We start from the raw sequence: 22,472 nt of genomic DNA on the forward strand, positions 1-22,472 counted from the left end.
TGCTTAAAGCTGTTACTAATTACTGGTTATAAAATCACAGTTATAAATGAGATCTGAAAGAGGATCACTGGACCCAAAATATTAAATCTGATTTCTCTCCACAGGTGCTGCCAGATCTGCTGAGTTTTTCCAGCAGTTTGTTTTTGTTCTTGTTACTGATTATAAATCGATGATTATGTGGGAGTTTAGAGAAAATGCATAAATTCAAATGAATTAGAGTAACTTTAGAACTACTGTCAGGGTGCCCTTTCAAGAATGTGATCAACACAGAACAGTCTCAGCAGAGTGCTGCAGCTACAACCATGGAAAGGGAGGCTGGTAACAATGCTTACTGTCGAATGAAATGCAAGGTTTCATGAAGGATCATTTTCTTACAACTGCTGGCTTTAATCAATCACCCAGTTTAACCGGGTTTGCTTTTGAAATTTTAGCACCTCTGAAGTAGTGCACTTGTCAGAGAACAGCAACAATTCACATATACACTATTAACACATCTGTGGAAAGGGGAACAGTGGTGGATTCACATACATGACACCTCAAGAACATACGTAAATAATGAATGGGGAGGCGATGGCCTAGTGGAAGTATTGCTGGGCTGTTAATTCAGAGATCCAGATAATGCTCTGGGGACCCAGGTTCTAATCCCACCACGGCAGATGATAGAATTTGGATTCAATAAATACTTGGAATCAAGAATCTAATAATGACCATGAATCCACTGTCAATTACTGGGAAAATCCATCTGGCTCACAAGTGCCCTTTAGGGAAAGAAACTGCCGTCCTTACTAGTCTGGCCTATACATCCAGACCCACAGCAAGGTGGTTGTCTCTGAATGGCCCTCTGGGCAATTAGGGATGGGCAATAAATGTTGATAACTGGGCAGCAATCTCATGAATGAATAAAGAAAAAATAACTTGGCACAAGTAAGGAATTGAATCAATGATTTAATGTCACGTGTTTTTATGAAAAATACAGTGAAAAGCTTCCATTGTCATCACCACCCAGCACCAATTTGCAGAGCTTAAGAATGATCTTAAAAAGATACAGCTTAAAGAGAGTCCATAACCTTTCTGCCACTGCTTTGAAGTTGCCTGTGCTAGACCCAACTAATGTCAAAGTGGCCACGCCTTAGTTGCCATCTTTCACACTGTCTTTACCTCACCTTTGCCAATGCAGCAGCTGATACCAGGTCCTGTGCTTGCCCCTCCTCAATACTGGCTGCCAGGGTCCTGCTCCAGACCTACCATCCAAGTGTCCCAACTCCTGGTCCACCAGTCATCTCTTTGATACTGTCTGCCACAGTCATGCTCTGGGCCCCGTCAGCCAGCACGATGCTCGATACCCCAAAGCTGCCTACCTCATCATTACCCCCATCGCTGCCATTACTGAGCTCTGTCTTGAAGTAAAAGCAAAAACTGAAAAAGAGAAAAGACCAAAAAAAACTGGATGAGCCCTGGGTTCATGAGTCTGGATGCTGCCATCTGGTTCTTGTTCAAGTGCACCACACATGAAATGTGTTTTGGTTAGTTTATTGGAACTGTCAGGAAAGTTAAACTTCAATATTTGTTTGATTCTCCATACGCAAAAACTTTACAGAACTTAACTCTTTTAGTGGCTATGTATGCATATAAAGTATATTGTTCAAATAAGAAAACTCATTGAAATTGAGGCTTCAGTCACAGTACAGTCTGTTGTGTTTTCAGACGGGCTCTGGCTAAATTGGAAGTGTTCCACAGAACCTTGCAGCCATAGGTTAAATCAATTCACAATGCAAATGGTACACGGTCTGTTAAAGGTCATTTACATTCGAGGATTTCACGGCTTACAATTCCAGAATAATCAGCTGCGTAGCAAGTGGCTTAAAGAATAAGATTAATTGCGGAATAGGATGAACTTCAAGAATTCATTCCTTCTCAGGCAAGCTCTTCAACAGAAACTTGCAGGACACCTACCTTTCCCAGTTGAGTTTGCACATGTAATATGCCAGTTGTTCACCTACAGAAACAAAATGGATCAGTGAAAAATAAAGAACTCCCTCTATAGAGGCTGATAAAGAAATAACATTGATAGACAGAGGGGGAGACAAAGTCAGGGATAGAGATGAGATGGAGAAAAACAGACAAAAAGAAATGAACAAAAGGGAAAAACACAGGCTGTACAACATTTATCTCCCATTAATGTTCAACATTTTAAATGCAATTGATACTTAACTTTTTGATTTACTGAATAAAAATTACTGATGAAACCATATACAAGTGATTTGCTTTTGAGAAATGTTTTGAGTGGTACCAAGAACTTGTCTCTTTCAGGTCAGAGACAGTAAAACTATTACAGAAAGCCATGGGCTCCCTAGAAACATTACGCTGGGAAAACTGAATGTGGCTTCCAGCAGCAAGTGCCAGATACAAACCAATTCTGTAATCAGCATGACAGCTATTAATGTTAGTTTTGGAATTAGTGAAATCTTTGCTTCCTGCCACTTTCAGTCACATTATTTTCAGAGTTCTATTAAAACACATTGTGGAATGTATATTTACAAGTCTGCAGATTCAGCTAACTGAAATGTGGAGTTATTTCAATTTTCATCCCCACTCAATATAGGGAGAGTCAAAGGCAAGGGATTCAATAATAATTTAGGAATCCTAAAATTAATGGAAGGAAAAATGACCATGTTGCCTTAGGCAGAAAACATTTTCAATTGAAGCAAAATTGGGCATGGGTTCTGATAAATGGCCAATTTACTTAAAATAACGCAACAAATAAATTAAAAGAGGAAGAGTTTCAGAAACTCAAGGTTTTCTGAAAAAAAAACTTTGTCCAGATAAACTGCAGAATTCAGCTGGTATGTCAAACGTGACTATGATAGTTCAGGAACAGACACCCAGGCGTAGATTCTCTAAAGCAAAGCGGTATATGATTTACTGAGGGGTTATTAAGAAGTCAAAACCTCAGGATATTAAGGCGTAAAGGATTACGTTGGCAAGTACTCTCAACTTTAAGTTCGTTCAAAATGGGAGATTTTAAGTACATCAATTTCATTTTAAGAAACATGCAATTGATTTGTGGATAAGTGCGGGTGGGAGATCAGAGACAAACTCAGGATGAGGAACAGCTTTCTCTGCCAGTCTATGTTCAGCAGGTTAACATTATTTCCCAAGATGTCAAAAGGTAAATCTGAAATAGAAATCTCACTTGTTTATCACAAAAGACAAGACAAGATGGTCTGATGTAACCTTAGGACCAGGACACAGACATTATGGAATTCAACTCCCTTGAATTATCATCTACAGATCCATCACAATGTGCTTTTTTAATACTGCCCTTCAGGGGGCAGAAAGATTCCTCACAATTACATTAAAAGGAGGGGGAACAGGAGGAAGTATTGAAGTGGAGCATAAAAATAATGAAGGCAAGCTCACAGAGAAGGTTGAATAAGGTTTTTGAAGGGTTGGGAACGGCACAGTGGAGAGGTGAGAGGAAACTTTCACAGGGCAGAATGAATAGGTAGGGAACAATCGGACAGAGAGAAAGAAATCTCTAATGATAGCTGAGGGAGGACTGACAGAGGTACTGAGGTAGCTCTGAATAAGGCCTTGTGGAGATCTGAAAATAAGCATGCTAACTTTTAAAAAAAAACTTTCATCTGCCAACAATCCTGCTCACTAAGATTCCAGATTCTCAAAACTTTCAGTTTCTTAATTAACTTTTGAGTGAGGTTTTGAGGCAGGCAGCAATGTCAAATTGAGGCCACGATCAGATCAGTCACAATTTTATTGAACAGATGAGCTGGCTTAAGAAGCTGAATGCTCCTAATTCCTTTATCCCTTCATGTTTAATTAAGGGCCATAATGGTTCAGTAAATCGATTGTCCAAGATAAATATTCATGTTAAAAAACTGATTAAAACTGAAGGCACTGTAACTGTCACCAGTTAGTGCACTTCACAGCTAAGAGTGGGAGGAGTCAACAGGAATGCTAGCTAAGGTTTCTTGGTAGTTAGCTTAGAGAAAAATCAAACTGCTGCCTGGAGTTACTGACAAATTAGCTTAGGATCCTCTGCATAATCATTGAGCCAAATCAAGCATAATCATTAACCCTAACCCTAACTAGCAACCATACAGGAATAAAACCACATTCAATTTCTGACTTCAAAGAGCTTGAGGGCATTTGCACAAGGCAGGGAGCTAGAGACATTGAAAATCAAGTAGGTAAACACATCTTACGAAGGGCAAAATTTGTGGAATTGTCAGAAATTTTTCCATGAGTTCAGTCATGACCTAACTGTCATGACAGTCATGACCTATTGTTTTCATCAAGAGAACAGTTCTGAAGGGCAGAATGGCCTGTTCCTGTTCTCGGATTACCATCTAAATAATACTAGTGCAACTGGCACCAATGCTAATCCTGCACTTGCAGCTCCCAATTTCCCTTAACATGTCAGAATGTGCCCAATACTAATAAAACAAGAGGAACTGCTCAGTTACGTGCATGCCAGGAGTTGGACTGTTGTGGGGACAGCTACTTTGGCACACCCTGACAATATTCAAATAAATTAAGAAAAATCCAGCTCCTGTGCAGCAAATATCAATTTCTCTGATGGCTTTTACAAGTATTAAAATAATGTAGCATCCAATTTATTAGAGAAACAGAACATGGAAAATGGTGCATCTTATTGTTGGCCAACGGGTGTTTTACCACGACCTGAAGCTGAATTGCCTGTAGCCTTCAAATCTCTGGCTTTTTACTGCTCCATACCACATGACTGGATGCAGAATTCCAGCATGAAGTTGTCAAACACACGTGTGGAAATGTTGCCATCTCACAGTTGGGAGGTTTTACTGAAACTCCCGTCATGGCAGTGATCAGTGCCACTACAGTCAAGCAGAAACACCCATAGGAGAAATGGAGCTCAGTAATTTTAAGGCCACTGTGATTCAAAGATCTCATTTACACCTGGGTCAGAAGATTGTGTTTTCATACCTCACTCCAGAGACTTGAGTTCATACTTCAGACTGACACTTCAGGTCTAAGCGGAAAGTGTTGCAGCACTGTCAGAAGTGCCATGATTTAAATGAGATGTTGCATCAAGGACCCATCTGCCATCTCAGGTCACCACTCCCATAGCTGCTATTCCAAAAAGAGCAGGTGAGTTGTCTCCATTGTTCTCATCTATATCTATATCTGATAACAATGCTAAAAACAGATTGAGGATGTTCCCAATGGTGGGTGTGTCCAGAACCAGGGGTCATAATCTGAGGATTCGAAATAGACAATTTAGGGTGGAGATGAGGAGACATTTCTTCACTCAAACAGTGGTGAGTCTGTGGAACTCATGACCACATGAAGTAGTTGATGTCAAAACACAAAGTATTCAAGACGTGACTAGATATAGCACTTGAGTGAATGGGATCAAAGTTTATGGAGAGAGAGAAAGCAGGACTTGGCTGTTGAGTTGGAGGATCAGCCATGAACATGATGAATGGCAGAACAAATTCCAAGGGACTAATGGCTGCCTCCTGCTCCTACTTTCTATGTTTCTCACGTTTGTAGCTTGTGACCACCTGCTGTGCACAAAATACCTGATCATTGCGTTACAAAAGCAATCCAACGTGAAAAGGCTTAAGTTACTTCCTAGTACTGATAAAAGCTCTATACAAATGCAAATTCTTCATTTCTACTTCCTGAATCTTCTCCAGACCTGTGCAAAATCCTTGTACCTCAAGTAGCAAACCAAATGCCTGGCAAGCATTGCAATTTCCACATGGCAGAGGGATGTGAATTTCCAAACCACTTGGGTTTAAAAGTGAGATACAAGTAAAGCACAACTAATTGGCCACAGAATGTGAGGAAAAGGGTAAAATAATGGGTCGATTGTTTAATCAGCAACTAGTAGCCAAAGACGGGATTCACATTGCTAATACATAAAAACTTGGAATATTTTATAAAATGAGGCAGAAATGGGAAATACACCAGGGAAAGGATAATATTTAAACAAAATTGGTGAAGAAAGTAATTGCTGAAGCCAATAGAAGCCCTGGTGTAAATAATGCCCACTGTAGTCTGATGGTTTTTATAAAGGGCCCAATGACTTAAGAGGGTAACCGATAACTTCAGGTTTCAAAAGTACAAAGGATAAAACATTGATGGAGCTCAGGTGGTTTGCAGGAGCAATGCCCTCCCATAATGTAAACCCCCATTAACATACAACTAAACAGATACTTCTATCCATATAGATCAATGAAAAAAAGTTTGTTCTAGAAGGTTCTGTATTTGTATTATGAAAATAAAAAGGTCTGTACATCAACACATCTGAATCATGTCAATTTATGTTATTATTCGAAAGTTGGCTTTGGTTTCTTTTAGCATTTATATAAATTCATAGAAAATATTAAACATCTAACAAAATAAATAAAGATCATCTAAATCATAATAGTTAATGATCATGTTTGAAAAGCTTTTGTTTTAAACATTTGCACCTAGATTCACATATAGATTTTTTTTCTTCAAACTTATAAACCAGATTCAGTAGTGCTCAGGAAGGAGGGAGTGCTTCTTTTCAATAGGTCTTAAAAATAAACAAGATACATTTCACTAAATGCTGAGGTTTCCTTCATGTCTTGCATTTTTTGGTGGTACTGATTTGATTTGTGGGGTCTCTGTGCAGGTGACGAGACAGATCTCTGACACACACTGTTCCATGATGAAGTACAGATACCTAATACAGTCCCAACACAAAGAAAGCAGATACACTGTTAAAGTGAGTTTTTAAAAATGTGCAATGGTGTTCTGCAGCAGCTGATTGTGAGGATCACACAAACTATTTTTTCTCATCAGTCCTGCTGGGAGCTTTACACTGGAGCAGGATTGCACAGTATCTATCCAGTGTAAAAAATTCTGAAAACAGACTGCCAAGTTAGAGCAAAGCGTCCTGCTTTCATGTTTCCCTTGGGATGTCATGCTTGACTGCCTCATTTTGAAGAAATCCGATGGCAAGCAATGCATGACTTGTACAAATGGCAATGAGTCTGACAATACATCTGGCCTGGTCACAGCCCATTCATGGCTCAGGAGGACGGAGAGAATGCAGCTTCTGTTCATCCAGACACTTCCAATATTTGAAATTAATCGACAAGTACTGGATCAAGTTGGGCAGGTCAGCAAACACTACAAATTTAAAACAAAAATGTAAAGACACATATCAAAGAATTAATAATAAAGATGTAACAAACTTGGGCTACTAGTGAGACAAAGAGAAAGCTGAGGGGTCAATTGACAGATTGTTTAACATTTGACAGCGTTAGATAGAATTATAGTAACAAGGAAAAAGTGGGCAATTCAGTCTTTCAACAAGGTAGAGATAATGTTTCATTTGTAGGGATCTGAAACTCAGGACTATAAACATGAAAATCACTCATAAATCTGATCCAGAATAATTTATCCGGAGAATGTGGGCCAAGTGATGACGAAGAATGATTCAGGTGAGTAGTGTGGGCATGCTCATGGGGAACAGGAAGTGAGAAAGGAATATATAATGATGGCATTAAGGAGAAGTTAAAATAGGAGATTTGTGCAGAGCACAAGTCCTGGCATGGACTAGTAATGTTGAATGGCCTGTATCTTACAGTAAAACGTTCCCGAAACATATTATCTGATCATTTATCTTGTTTGTGAGGCATTGTGATGCACAAACTGACTGATAGGGTTAGCTGAAAGGGGGAAGAAGTATGTGTAGCCAAGTGGCTTATTTCTGTGTAATGCAGTGAGTGCTATAATAACACAGACAGAAAGGGGAGCTGTGTCCATGGGGTGACACAGCAATTACTGTGTTGAAACTGTACATCATATGACCTGTGCTTCAGAACTGATTCAGTTGACAAATGAAGAGCACACCGACCAGTTCCCTTAGTTAGATTAGCATTACCTCGATTGGGTAAGCGCATTATCCAACAGTCTTTGCAACTGTCCCTTACAAGTTTAATCTGTGGCCTGTGCAAAGAGGAACAATTAACACTTGCAGAAGAGGAATTAGAGGAACTGAAAATTGGAAAATTGGAGAAATGAAATAAGATTTCAAAAGAATTTGTGACAGATTTAAAACACTGCAAAGAATTAGTATGATCAAAAGAACTTTAGTAATTTAATGTAATCCAATGACAGCTTCACATTATCATTTGGACTGTAAAACATGTTGAGCTCTGATGTGAGGGGAAAGGGTGTGAGGGGAAAAAAAATAACACACTTACCATCCCAGGCATCAAACATATCCGTAACAAAGTAATCGATGAAGGAAATTTGAGACTTGGGGATGCTGCAAGTGTTTCTATCAAACACTGGCATGACTACAGGTAACCCTTGTCGTTTCTCCTCGTCAGTCTATTAAAGAGACAGATTTGCAGATGAAAGGAACTCAGCTAATCTTAATAATAGCACTTATATCAAATAATGCAGTATATAAGCAGACTGGCATAATCATGCTCATGAAATCAGCTCACTGAGAAAATGTTGTTTCCGCCCTCCAGGTTTCTATTTACAATGTCATTCCTCAGTGGAGTTGCACAAAGGAATATCAGGGTAGGGTAGCAATAAAATGGTTATAAGCTAGGCCAAAGTTACAGCAGACACTTGGACTGACTACCCAACATCCTGGAACATTAGCAGGTTCTAGGGAGTCAAGGTGAATTACTCACTGCAGGATTCCTAGCCTCTGACCTGCTCTCACAGCCACTGCATTTATATGCTGAACTCTAGTCAATAACCCTCAAGATGTTGATAGCAGGGGTTTCAGTGATGGTAATGCCATTGCATGTCAAGGGATGGTGGTTAGATTATGCCTTTTTGGACATGGTCACTTCCTAGAATGTGTGTGGCACAAATGTTATTTTCCACCAGCCCAAGCCTGGATATCAGCCACGTCTTGATATATTAGAACACAAACTGCTTCAGTATCTGAAGAGTTGCGACTGATGATCATTTTGCAGTGAACATTCCCAATTCTGACCTTATCATGGAGGGAGATCATTGACAAAACCACTGAAGATGGTTGGGTCTTGGACATTACCCTGATGAACTCTTGCAGGGATGCCCTGGAGCTAAGATGACTGACCTCCGCCAACCACAATCATCTTACTTTGTGCCAGGTACAACTCTAACGATTCCAATCAGCAAAGAGTTTTTTCCCTGAATCCAATTTTGCTCTGGCACCTCGATGCAGCCTTGATATTAAAGGATACTCTCTCAATTCACCTGTGGGATTTAGTTCTTTTGTCCATTTTTAAACGAACTGCAATAGGTTTAAAATGAGATAGACTGACTTTGAATAATCAAGGCATGCCCGGGTAAGGGCGAGGGCGCAAGTCAAGAGACCAATCACTAAACAAAATGTACCAGGGAAAACCAATGGGGTTAAAGGCCGATAAAGTTCCAAGGGCCTGTTGGGTTGCGTCAGGGGATTTTATAGAAAGTAGGAACAGAACTAGCAAATGGATTGGTGGTAATCTTCAAACAATCCCTAGATTCTGGAAACGTATCAGAGTATTGGGAAATGGCTAATGTAATATTCTTAGTCAAAAAGGTAGGAGGAAAAATAAACTGTACACCAGTTAGCTTAACATCTGTCATTGGGAAAATACCAGCACCTACTGCAAAAGGACGCATTGGAGGAGCAATTAAAAATACTTCATATCAAGCACAGTCAGCATGGCTTCACAAAGAGGAAATCATACTGAACAAGTTTATTACTTATATTATGGATGTAACAATTAGAACACAAAGGGGAATTAAGTCAGAAGTCATACGACACCAGGTTATAGTCCAATTATTTATTTGGAATCACAAGCTTTCAGAGAGCACCTGATGAAGGGGCTGCTCTCGGAAAGCTTGAGAGATTCTAAACAAACATATTGGGCTATTAGGACTGAATTGAAAAGGAACTTCTTCACCCAGAGGTTTGTTCATCTATGGAATTCCTTGTGCAGTGAAGTAGTTGACGCTACTTCAGTAAACGTTTTTAAAGCTAAGGTAGATCTTTTTTGAACAATAAAGGAATAAGGGATATGGTGAGAACGCAGATAAGTGGATCTGAGTCCATGAAAAGATCAGCCATGATCTTATTGAATGGCGGAGCAGGCTTAAAGGGCTGAACGGCCTACTCCTGCTCCTATTTCTTATGACTATTACTTGGTGTCGTGCGACTTCTGACTTTGACCACCACAATCCAACAATGGCACCTCCACAACGAAGGGGAACCAGTACATGTGCAATATACTAGAATTTCCAAAAGGTGTTCAAGGGCCGCATATTAGGTTACTTAGGATAAGAGCCCATGGTAGTTGATGTAGTATATCATGGAAAGAGGATTGGGAAACAAACTGCAGACAAAGTTGGAATAAAGGGGCCATTTTCAGGATTGTTACCTACAAGCAGTGAGCCCCACAGGAATCAGTGTTGGGGTTATAATTATTTACTACATCAATGACTTAGATATCAGAAGTCAACATACTATAGTCAAATTTCATGATATAAAAATTGATGTTTCTGCTGAGGATGCACAAAGAATCTGAAGGAGTCATGGACAGGCTAAGTGAGTAGGCAAAAGCTTGGCAAGTAGATCATAATGTGGGAACATCTGAGCTTGTGCACTTTGGCAGGAAGAATAGTGGAGCCGTATAGAATTTAAATTGGGAAATACTGCTGGAAGTTACAGAAGAGAGGGATCTGTGGGTTCTTGCAAATGAATTGCAAAAGCTAGTGACCTGGCCCAGAAGGTAATGGAGAAGGCAAACAGAAAGATGGTGTTTATTTCAAAGGGAATAGGGGAATGAAGTATAAAAATACTGAGGTCCTCCTAAATCTGTACATGGGATACAGTGAACCATTGTGGATCCTTATTCAAGATATACTGACATTAGAGGCAGAGAAGGGGATGGAGGAATTGTCTAATGCAGAGAGGTTGAGTTTCTACTTATTATAGCTTAGAAGACTGAGAAGGGACCATATTGAAACATACAAGATTAAGGACCTGACAGGGCAAATGCTCAGAGGGTGTTTACACTTGCCTAGAACCGGAAGGTGTAGTGTCAGAGTAAGGGGTCACCCATTTAAGACAGATATGGAGGGTTTTGTTTCCCTCTCAGAGGGCAATGACTCTATGGCATTCTTTACCACTGAGGGCTGTTCAGACTGGGTTGTTTAGAATATTAAAGGTTGACAGACAGTTTTTAAATCAGTAAACAAATCAAGGATTATGGGGATAGGGCAGGAAAGAGGAGTTGAGGATGATCAGAGCAGCCATGGCCTCATTGAATGATAGAGGAGACCTAGTCGGTCGAAAGGCCTACTTTTCTTCCTACATCTTATGGTCTAATGCATAGTAGCACTGTGAAACAGCTAGCTTCACTTGTTGCTCACACCAAGATCACTCAAGGGTTGAATATATAGCACTTACGTGGACTGAAACTTATATATATTAACAACACAGGGCCCTGTTCTTTGAGAATAATTCCATATATCTCAACTTGAAATAAGCAACAACCACTCTGGTTCCTGACTCAGTGACAACTTGACTTATGAGCCAACCTGCCCAGTTCAAATTTAGACGGAGCTTGACGAGTTAATTGTGTCATTGCCTAACTGGTGTGTTGCTCATGCCATCCCTCATACCAGAGGCCACTTGCTAACTCATCAGCAGCATCCTCTCATCAGGATAAATCTTATTTTCCCTCTACATTGGTACTTCTTGAGAATTTCCTGATAAGGTTGTCTAAGACAAAAAACTTCAATAAAGAGTCTCTTTTCAACAACGCACAAATTCTGTACTATTAAATAACTTTTCAATTTACCAGACATCAATACAATCAGTCTTTGACGACAGGAAGCAAATGAAAATTTCAGCCTCACCTGAGCAAAATACTCCTCTGAAATACGTGCAGCCCACTCAATACAGAGATCTAAGGGTCGGCAGGGATTGGAGATATCTGCACATTTTATTAACATGCGTTTGATCAGAGTTCGATTTTCAGGAGATGTGAGGATGGTATTACATGAATCTTCATTGATGCCACCATTCTGCAAAGAAAACAGCAAAACCACACATATTCTAAAACACCTTCACTGATTGCTAAAATAGTATCTAACCTGAGTAAGGAGCAAAGATCTGAAATCTTACCATTAATGACAACCAAACAATTTATATACTAATGTCATCACCCACCTTCCTGACAGCAAACACACAGGAGATCCTGGCAAGTAAGACTCCCTTCTTTGTACAATTTGGGAAAATGCTTGTCAATTAACACGTGAATTTCTAGCCAGTAGTCCAGGTGGAAGGCAGGAGTTGGACAACTGCAACTAATACTTTCAATGGTTTTGGATAATTGTGGGTTAGCTTCTGTACTTTTGATAATGTATGGAATATACCAGCATGAAGCTACAGTAAGAGAGAATGTTACTGCAAAAATCACTGCACTAAATTAACACAGCAACATGATCCTATCTTGAAGAATTACCAAAGTTGTATCTTGGTAAGGCCATATAAAAAGCAACCAAGAAGTCATTTTATTTCTAGAGGATTGCATTGAAAAAGTAGAGAAGTTGTGTTGAGCCTGTGTTGAACCTTCATGAGATGACAGTTGGATACCTGGGGAGGGTAGCCGAGACAGGAAACCTCGACTTCTAAGAAGTACATAGTTGATCACTTAATATGTCATAATGTCCAAGGCTATAGGAGAAGTGCTAGAAAGTGGGACAAGTATAAATTTAGGGTGGTTTCTGTTGGCCTTTTCTTTATTGTACAGTTCTATGATTTTGTGAAATGGTTTGAATAAAGGGGCTGAAGGTATGGTAGCTAAATTTGATGATACAAAAACAGGTCAGAAAGTAAGTTGTGAAAAGTACATAAGGAGCTTCAAAGGGATACTGATAAGTAAGCCAGCAAAGATTTGTCAAATGATGTATAATGTGGGAAAGTGTTAAAGTACTTATTTTGGCACAAAGAATATAAAAGCATATTATCCAGATGGGGAGAAGTTGTAGAACTCCGAGATGCAGAGATCTGGGTGTCTTCATGCAAAGTTATGCAAGTAATAAGGAAAGGTAACAGAATACTGTTTATTGTGAGAGAAATTGAATGCAAGAGCAGGGAACTTTCGCTTCAGTTATATAGGGCATCGAAATGGCCACATGTGGAGGACTCTACTGGTCACAATACTTACAGAAAGATGTCAAGATGTTGCAAGCAATTCAGAAAAGGTTTACTAGGCTAATATCTGAAATAAATGGATTACCTTGAGGAAAGTCTGGACAGGCTAGGCCTGTATCCTCTGGTGTTTAGACGAGTCACAGGTGGCTTAATTGAAACATGAAAGAACCTGAGGGGGCCTGACCAGGTGGATTTGAAAAATGTGTTTCCTCTTATGGGAGAATCCAGAACAGGGGTCACGTCTTAAAAATAAATGTTTGTCCATTTAAGACAGTCAAGGAAACATCTTTTTCTCTCAGAAGTTTGAGTGTCTTTGGGATTTCCTTGCTCAAAAAGGCACTGGATACAGAATCTTTAAATATTTTTAAGGCTGGCATACATAGGTTCTTGATTACCAAGTGGACAAAATGCTATCAAGGATTTGTAGGAGAGTCGACTTGGGGTTAAAATTAGATCAGCCATGATCTTATTGCACAGCAGAAGGGGTTCGAAGTGCCAAGGCTACTCCTGTTCATTGAATGGAATAAGACACCCAAAAGTTTCAACAGGAAATTCTGAAGAAATGTTTTTACCCAGCGATGAGGCTGTGGAACTCACTACCATGAGAAGTGTATGAAGGTGTGTAACATACTCATTGATTGGAAGGTAGGAAGTGAGAATTTGAATGTAAAAATGATAGTGGGGAAAAGCAGTGCCTGATCCCTTTAGAAGATTGTGCTATTTCTGTGCTTAATAGTTCATAAGTACTGTACAAAGAGCCCCAATTTGAAACAAGTGTATCAAAAGGTCTTACAGTTTACAGGCAAAACAGCTGTCTTGTTTTGATGTTTTGGCAACAAGCTGGACTCAGCAATTCATTTAAGCGGAGCACTCAGCAACAGAAATCCAACTGAATTTGAAACTGTTTCAGAGATATGAGGAACTGCAGATGCTGGGGAATCTGAGTTAACAAGGTGTAAGAGCTGGATGAACACAGCAGGCCAAACAGCATCAGAGCAGGAAGGCTGCTCTTTCTGGCTCAGACCTTTCTGAAGAAGGGTCTAGGCCCGAAACATCAGCCTTCCTGCTCGGCCTGCTGTGTTCATCCAGCTCTCCACCTTGGTATCTTGAACTTGAAACTGATGGTCTTGACAAACTGAAACCAATCATTATAGAAACTGAAGATAATAAAATGTGAGGCTGGATAAACACAGCAGGCCAAGCAGCATCTCAGGAGCACAAAAGCTGACGTTTCGGGCCTAGACCCTTCATCAGAGAGGGGGATGGGGAGAGGGAACTGGAATAAATAGGGAGAGAGGGGGAGGCGGACCGAAGATGGAGAGTAAAGAAGATAGGTGGAGAGAGTATAGGTGGGGAGGTAGGGAGGGGATAGATCAGTCCAGGGAAGACGGACAGGTCAAGGAGGTGGGATGAGGTTAGTAGGTAGATGGGGGTGCAGCTTCGGGTGGGAGGAAGGGATGGGAGAGAGGAAGAACCGGTTAGGGAGGCAGAGACAGGTTGGACTGGCTTTGGGATGCAGTGGGTGGTGGGGGGGGGGGGGGTGTGGGGAAAGAAAGAGCTGGGCTGGTTGTGTGGTGCAGTGGGGGGAGGGGACGAACTGGGCTGGTTTAGGGATGCAGTAGGGGAAACTGATGTATCATTTGGGGATATATAAGAAGGGGGTTTTTGAAAAACATCAGGGTGAGAGCCACCTGCCATCTGAAGTGAAAACAAATTCGCCATCTGAGAAAGAAACCTAGTTCTCACACAAAATCATTAAGCTCTTTCAAAAAAATCAAAAAGGTACCATGACACTTCTCGCTCATCCTCAAAGAAGAAATTAGAGAAAACATCCCTCACAGGAAGATCAGCAGAAGAAAGGCTGGAGGGACAGAGAAGACAAATCATTCCAAAAGACACATTCAGTGTGAACTTTGAGAGACTTTTACTTTTTCCTTTCCTTACAACTTGGGTTATATAAAGTGGGACTTGTTTATTGGAATAGCATACCAGTGGAATTTCTCTCAGTTAAGGAACAGTTAGGAATTAGTGGGGATTGCTCAGTTTGTTAACAGTTCTCATAATTTGTTCACTATTAGGGTTAAATAAATAGTTACTTATCATTTCCTTTAACATATTATGGAGGGGAAAGGTGAGCTTTTCTGGGTTTAATTATTAGAAGAGAATCTCCACTCCTGCCATAACCGATTGGGACTGGTGTTTTAGGTTAATTATCAGAGGGATTCTATCTTGCTCCCACTTTTTGTAACAAACGGAACAGTGCAGTTAAATTTGATGAGAAGTCTGACAAGAATTTTAGAGGGAGAGGAAAACAGGTTTACAATAGGGAATTGGTTTGAGGAGATTCAAGTGGGGTAAATGCGTCAATGACTGGGTGGACTGAAAGCACTTGTCAGATACACGAGTCAGAACACCAAAAGCACAATAGGATCTTTTAGTTTGTAATCCCAAATTCTGCCCTTTTCACACGAAGTGTTGAGAGAGAAAAAGAAAGATACAGCATGTGCTAGCAGGAGAGACTCTCAAATGTCACATCTAAAGAGGCAGACACACAGGTGTGTGCATGTGCGTGGGGGGGTGTGGCAGTGGGAGATAGCCAAGTCAAAATAGACTGCACTGTGCCGACAAGATAACAAGGGTTGGCTCTGCCATGCTTGACAGCAAACCACACTGGCATTGACTATGTCCTAAACTTCAAACACATCTTGTATTTTCACTTTTGAATAATACACAAGGACAGGGTCAACAGTGTGGAGCTGGAGGAACTCAGCAGGTCAAACAGCAGAGCAGCAGGAAATTCAACGTTTCAGGTTAGGACCCTTCATCGGGCCAAGCGTTAGAAAGCCAGTTTCAACTCTACTGGAGGATGCTAGTGGGATTGAATGGTTTTGTGTCACAGCAAACTGAAGTATCCTCATTCACCAATCTAGTTTCAAGTGTTAGCGTGTTGTAACGTTGAAGAACAATTCCCTAGACACCTGTGTTGCAAGTAAAGGGATTCTCTCACTAAGTTAGTAGCCAGCTAGTTAACAAGACAGATCAAAGGAACAGGACAAAAAGGACTCTCTCTCAATATAAGTGTTCGAATTCAGTCCCTAGAAAAAGAGAGACCAAAACAATGGAATCGAAATCAACCTGCAAAACTAACAATTTTTAAATTGAATGTTCAATAATGAACATCAATGCTAATAGTAACCTCCAATGCAATGACTGCAATATTCAAGTGCCCACTCTCTGAACAACTCAGGTGATCCGAATATTTTGATTTCACTTTTTTGGATTCACTTCTTATTTATAATCCATGTGAGCTGTTATTAATTCTTCTTTTATAAGAATGTAAAAAGTGAGTTTATTAATTTGTAAATTCAAGTTAACAGATTAGGCAGCGTCTTTGTGAAATTGTTTTTTTATTCCTCCTGCCAAAATAGACTAACTAAACAGAGAGCAATTGAAATAAACATCATAAACCAATGGTTAGTTAACTGACACAGGTGATCAAGTAAGAGTCCAACACTTATTTGGAAATTTAAAAATCTAGTCTTTTGATAAATATTTAACAATTTTTCATAACTGATGTTGGGATTATAATGATATCTGCAAGCAGCGTTGCTATCAACATGTTATGAAAACTACAGGCTGCCTAAAACACACTGTCACTTTGCGTAATTATCGCTAATCCAATTTCAGCAGTAATACACAGCACCATCAGAATTTGCACTTTTGTAAGGTTCCTCCATCTGTCATGGACATTCATATAACCAGGAATTTTTGCTATTTTTGTTTTGGTTTGGGGTAATAAACTATTAGTGAGGGAGGGAGAAAAGAGGGATGGGTAGGGTGAATAAATGGCGCAAGTAGACACTACAAAATTCAACTCCTGTATTTCACAAAATGTAGTCAGTCCAATGGCATGTGCTACCAGCTCTAGCCAATTAATACCTCAGACCAAAGTGCAACAGTTTCAGTCGCAGACCAAGGCCTGCGCTGATGATGGGATTCATTTTGTCAGATGGCGCATCACCAAACAACTCAAAATCTGATTTAGAAAACTGAACAATCACAATAACTTGACAAGGGATAACTTTAAAGGCAGAAACGTAGCAAAGATGGGCACAGAAAGAATTCCATTCCCAAGGCAACCCAGTCAATGAAAGCAATTTACATAACCTAATCAGCATAGAATGGTATAAATATTCCTAACCATCTAGGCACACACTATCATTTGTTCTGAAGGGGCAAATTAAACAAGAACACTGTCCAAAATAACAGGCTAAGAAACAATTAAAGGGTCACAAAGATACTGAGTGGGGAGGGGCAAGTTTAGTGGTGGTGGGCATCAGGGAACTGCCACATTATTTGAGAGCCTTATTACCTCAATGCGACACTCAGATTTTGTGTAAGTTCAAGTAACAGCAGAATCCTGGCCGCTGCTGACACCTTTGAGCTGCTGGACAAGATCTGTTCAGTATGGTAGGCAGGGGTCAATGATTAGCCATCTAATGCATAAGGTTTCTTCTACCTGTTCCTTCCCCTCATGTATCATTACATACAAATGTATTTCAGTCTCCATACTTGCACACACATACACTTGCCTCTGCTCATCTGATCTGCTATGCATGCTCAAAAGCGCACACACTGACTCTTAGTGGCCATTAAATATTCCTTGGCATATAAACATTTCTGGGATTAAAGTAAATTGAGAATTACACAGCTGCAGTTCATAACTGAAGTTCTCATGGTTGTTGCTGAAACCAACCTAGCAATCTTGATTTTTACTCGTACGATGTAAAGACTCTAAAATCTACAAATGTAAGGTGTGAACGACTGCATTGTTGCATGTCCTATTGTGATCCGATCCTAAGCAATCATGGGCATTACAGAAGGTCTCTCCATTCTTACCCCAGAACCGTTATCGTCCAGTCCAGCCAAAGGTTTGTTGATGCTGTTTACAAACTTGTTGACATGTTCAAAGTGTTTTGTCATCTCTGTCGCAAGGACCATATCTATGATAGCTTGTCGGAGTGTCCGATATTCATTCCTGGTCAAAAAAGTTCATTCACAATTGAACAGTAACTTGCATTGATATGGTTCCTCTAATAAGAAAATTTCCCCAAAAAGCATTATCAGACACTGAACCATATTGACAGGGAATAAAGACAGATGGCCAGAAGTCAGGTTTCAAAGTGCATTTTAAAAGAGGAGATCAGAGGTTTATGAAAAGGGCTTCAGAAGTCACAGTGAAGGTACATGGAAGGAAACAGGGAATAAAACTGGAACAATGCAAAAATGTTGAAGGATGTTGTAGACATGGGAAGGGTAAGGCCATGCAAGGATTTAAATGTTAAAATTCTCACAATTTTTGAGTTGTTGGCAGGCCAAGCGAAAACGGAGGTCAATCACAGATAAAACAGGCAAGTTGGATCAGACAGAAGAGTTTTGAATGTGCTAAACTATACGTAGGATGCAGCTGGGGATGGTCAACCAGTACAACATTAATGATCACGTCAGCAGCAACTTCCAAAACAAAACCACAAGGTCTCTACCTAGGTCTTAAAATAAATTACAGGAAAGTTCTAATATACAAGGGGGGGGGGGGAAAAAAAATCTAATTGCAATTAGAAAACAAAACATGATTGATTAGCTTTACCAGATTCATATTGCAACCAAACAAAAAGCAAGTGCAACCTAGGGCCTGGGATGTGAAATGCTGACGACAAAACCCACAAGAATCTAGCAATTCAGCCAAAACATTCTCAACTGCTGACAACTCAGCACCCTCAGCTAAAATCTTTAGTGACTCCTCTGTTGCAGCAGGATTGCACAGGTTTCGGTGGAAAGACGGTGGAAGAATTCTCAATTCTCTGGAAGTGTGTACGTAGCATGATAACAGCAATAGGTATAAAATGTGAACTTAAAATGTTCCGGCTGGTTAATGCTTTGTAACGCTATATAATATCAACAATTGATAAAAGAGAATGGTTTTTCGCTTAAAGTGTTTTATTCATATAGACCTTTTCTTCAAGTTATGACAAATTAAACTCATACTCAGCAGAACAGCCTGCTTGAAAATTTCTGACCTCTGAATTTTGGGCTTGACTTCTCACACCCTTCTAGTATGGAGCAACAATTCCTCTGTGCTTCCCCCTTGTGCCTTCGTTCCAAATCTACAACTGACATTTGAGGAGCTGGTTTCCTTACTGAAGAATCCTAGCTACAGAAAGCTGGATGAACTGTCTTGATCTACTACAAACACCACAAATAGTCAGTAAACAGCCCAGATATTCTACACAGTCAAGATCCGTCTATAAATCAAAGTAACCCATTTAATATAATAAATTCCTTCCTCAAGTCTCAGTTAAATATAGACCAGGTCCAAGATGTAACCTCCTCCACACTATCTCATCCAGTTATGTACAGTCAGATATACTATGGGTCACACATGCAGGGTGAATTCTCATTGCCCATCTGTACATCTTAATCATATAAAATACACTGTTACTGCACAAAGCTAACGGTTGTATCCCCCAAACGAGACAACCCCGTAAGCCTTTCGTGTAAGATTATGAAATTCAAACTGAATTATGAATTTTGTGCTATAAACACTCATTTATAGAAGTTATTTTGTTCTTTCCAGAATCCTTTTCACTGCAAAGCTTGTATTTTCCCTCATTACCTCAGGCAGGATTTATTCAATAAGCCTGCAAAAGAAGCAAAGTCTTGCAACTAGTCTGCAGTTGACAGCTGGAATTCACAGCATTACAAGCACAAGCTTTCTGGACAACTATGTCACTCCTTCCCAAGTATACCATACTAATACCTGTCATTAACAAGAGAGGTAAGTTTTTTTGTTAAACTGTACTTCTGCATCCTTTGATTTTTATCTATTCAATACATCAGTGAAATTGGTTTGATGTATAGATAGCTCAACCAACATCACAAAACAATCTGTTCATTTATCTTATTGCTGCTAATGTTGACTAAGTACCAAATGACAGCCCCAAATTCTTCAAACTAAAGTCGTGACCATACTTCAAAAACGACATATCTGTAAAACATTTTAGGATATCCTGAGGTTATGTAAGACACTATATAAATGCAACAATAATTTCATCTTACCACTGATATTCCAGTGGGACATACTGCCACTTTTCATTCCTCCTTAGGTTGCTAAAATGAAGTTTGAAAGGTGGACATGATAGCAACAAGGTGTTATCAGAAAGATGGTACTAACGTTGGGCTACATTAGACTGAAGCAACAGGTACAAACTCAGGATGCCAAAGAAAGAGCTCATCACTGATAATACCCTCACAGTTCTTCAAATTTAGTTTTAAAAACGTACCTGATTAAATGTGATTTTGGACAGAGTTTGGAGTAGCTTATGCTGCAAACAACCAGCAAGTTTTTACATCAAGACTGTTTTCTACTAAAGTTAGCAGAGTAAATCTTTATGTATAACCATGAATAGGGCCCTTTTGAACAGTTCTGACTTACCTTTCCATGTTCTTGAAGATGTTACATTTATCATCACGTGTGGTCAGCTGAAATGCCAATGCTGCATGGTGACTCTCCAGCACGGCTGTGTCATTGTAAAGGAGTGCCAACTCACTGCCTGCATTGCACAGGAATGAGTTTGTTCTGCCAGGGTGATCAACATCATGCACTGTGGCTGCAATAAGAGCTGCCACCTCATCAGTCCGGTCCAAACTTTGCTGAACAGACAAAGAATGTTTAAAATACAGTCTGAAGACATTCAGCTGGACAGTAACATGAAATTTAAGTGACAAAACAGATTGGATGAAGGCAGTTAACACAGGACTCTTTCACTCATGTCCCTGAAATACAGCAAAGGCTGACACAACGTTGATCACAGGGCAAGTGGTGAGTTAAGGCACAAGCTGAAACACAGGATAATTAACAGAAATTCAAGAGCCTTGGCACTAAAATTTCAGAGATAGTAGGAACTGCAGATGCTGGAGAATCCGAGACAACAAGGTGTGGAGCTGGATGAACACAGCAGGCCAAGCAGCAGAGCAGGAAAGCCAACAATTCGGCCCTTCTTCAGAAAAGGGTCTGGGCCCAAAACGTCAGCTTCCCTGCTCCTCTGCTGCTGCTTGGTTAGCTGTGTTCGTCCAGCTCTACACCTTGTTAACTAAAATTTCAAATGTATTTTGCGTAGCATTAAGTTAGTATATTTACAACCATAGAAACTTTACAATATACAAGAACAATTAGTGCCTGTCCCAGGCAAAGACCAGCTACAAGCCCATTAAATGGTCTTGTGCTAAGTCTATTGCACTGTAGGACACAGCTTTTCACATACATACCCAAATACTTTGAAGTGATTCAAAAGTTACAAAGATAGCCAGGAAAGTAGAGTGAAGGCCACAATCAGATCAGCCATGACCTTACTGAATTGGGAGAACAGGCTCAAGGGGCCAAATAAACAACTTTGGCTGCCATTTCTTATTTTCAATATGGTGACAGCTTGTCTCTCTAAGCCTTTTCAGGTGCTAGGATCTAGACTCTCAGTATGAAAACATGTTTCACCAGCTCCCCTCAGATCCTTATGCAATTTCTTTAAATATATGTTCCTTGGTATTTTGTTTTTTTCTTTGAAGTTGAATTGGTTGTCGCCACGTACTCTACCTAGGCTCGTCAATTTCACAAACCTAATAAAATTACCACTGAAATCTGCCCCATTCCAAGGAAAGCAACTCCAGCCTAACTGATCTTTTTCTTAATGAATACTTCCGATCCTGGCAAATCATGTACATGTAACCCTAACCCTATTGCACAATCACAACTTTCCTGTCACGTGCAGACTAGAACTGCACACAGCACTCAAGCTGTGGTCCAAACAATGTTGCATAAAAAAGTAGTACTGGAGAATCTTAGATAATGAAATGTGAGGCTGGATGAACACAGCAGGCCCAGCATCATCTCAGGAGCACAAAAGCTGACGTTTCGGGCCTAGAACCTTCATCAGAGAGGATCTTAGGATCTACTGGAGAATCTTTGCAGGTCTCAGAGTGTCTCCAGAGAGAGAAACACAGAGTGTTATATACCTCTGCAGTCAATTTCTCGTGCACAATTCCCCAACACCATTGACATCATGATTGCCAGAGGAAATGCAGTGCTTTGGAAGTTTCAACACCAGCTGCTGAGGGCAACTAGAAACAGATAATGAATGCTGACCTGCCAAACACCATCACATCGAAATTCAGCGTATCACTGTCAACTGATTGAATGATTTCAGAATTTGATTGAGTTAAGCAA

At 40.1% G+C, this 22,472-nt stretch overlaps 1 protein-coding gene across 3 annotated transcripts in view; it reads right to left on the minus strand.

The window, feature by feature from the left end:
- Positions 1-1,018: 1,018 nt before the first annotated feature.
- pde8a (phosphodiesterase 8A) overlaps positions 1,019-22,472 on the minus strand; it is a 131,269-nt gene continuing 109,815 nt past the window's right edge. For all 3 annotated transcript variants that reach the window (XM_059639175.1, XM_059639177.1, XM_059639176.1), the window contains exons 18-22: positions 20,688-20,905; positions 18,095-18,233; positions 11,896-12,063; positions 8,244-8,373; positions 1,019-7,164 (exon numbers count right to left, since the gene is read on the minus strand). In XM_059639175.1, coding sequence (XP_059495158.1) covers positions 7,058-7,164; positions 8,244-8,373; positions 11,896-12,063; positions 18,095-18,233; positions 20,688-20,905 — 762 coding nt within the window. In that variant the 3' untranslated portion in view covers positions 1,019-7,057. The remainder of the gene's footprint in view (positions 7,165-8,243; positions 8,374-11,895; positions 12,064-18,094; positions 18,234-20,687; positions 20,906-22,472) is intronic.

This window comes from Stegostoma tigrinum, chromosome 33, assembly GCF_030684315.1.
Source record: "Stegostoma tigrinum isolate sSteTig4 chromosome 33, sSteTig4.hap1, whole genome shotgun sequence".
Classification (NCBI taxonomy): Eukaryota; Metazoa; Chordata; class Chondrichthyes; order Orectolobiformes; family Stegostomatidae; genus Stegostoma; species Stegostoma tigrinum.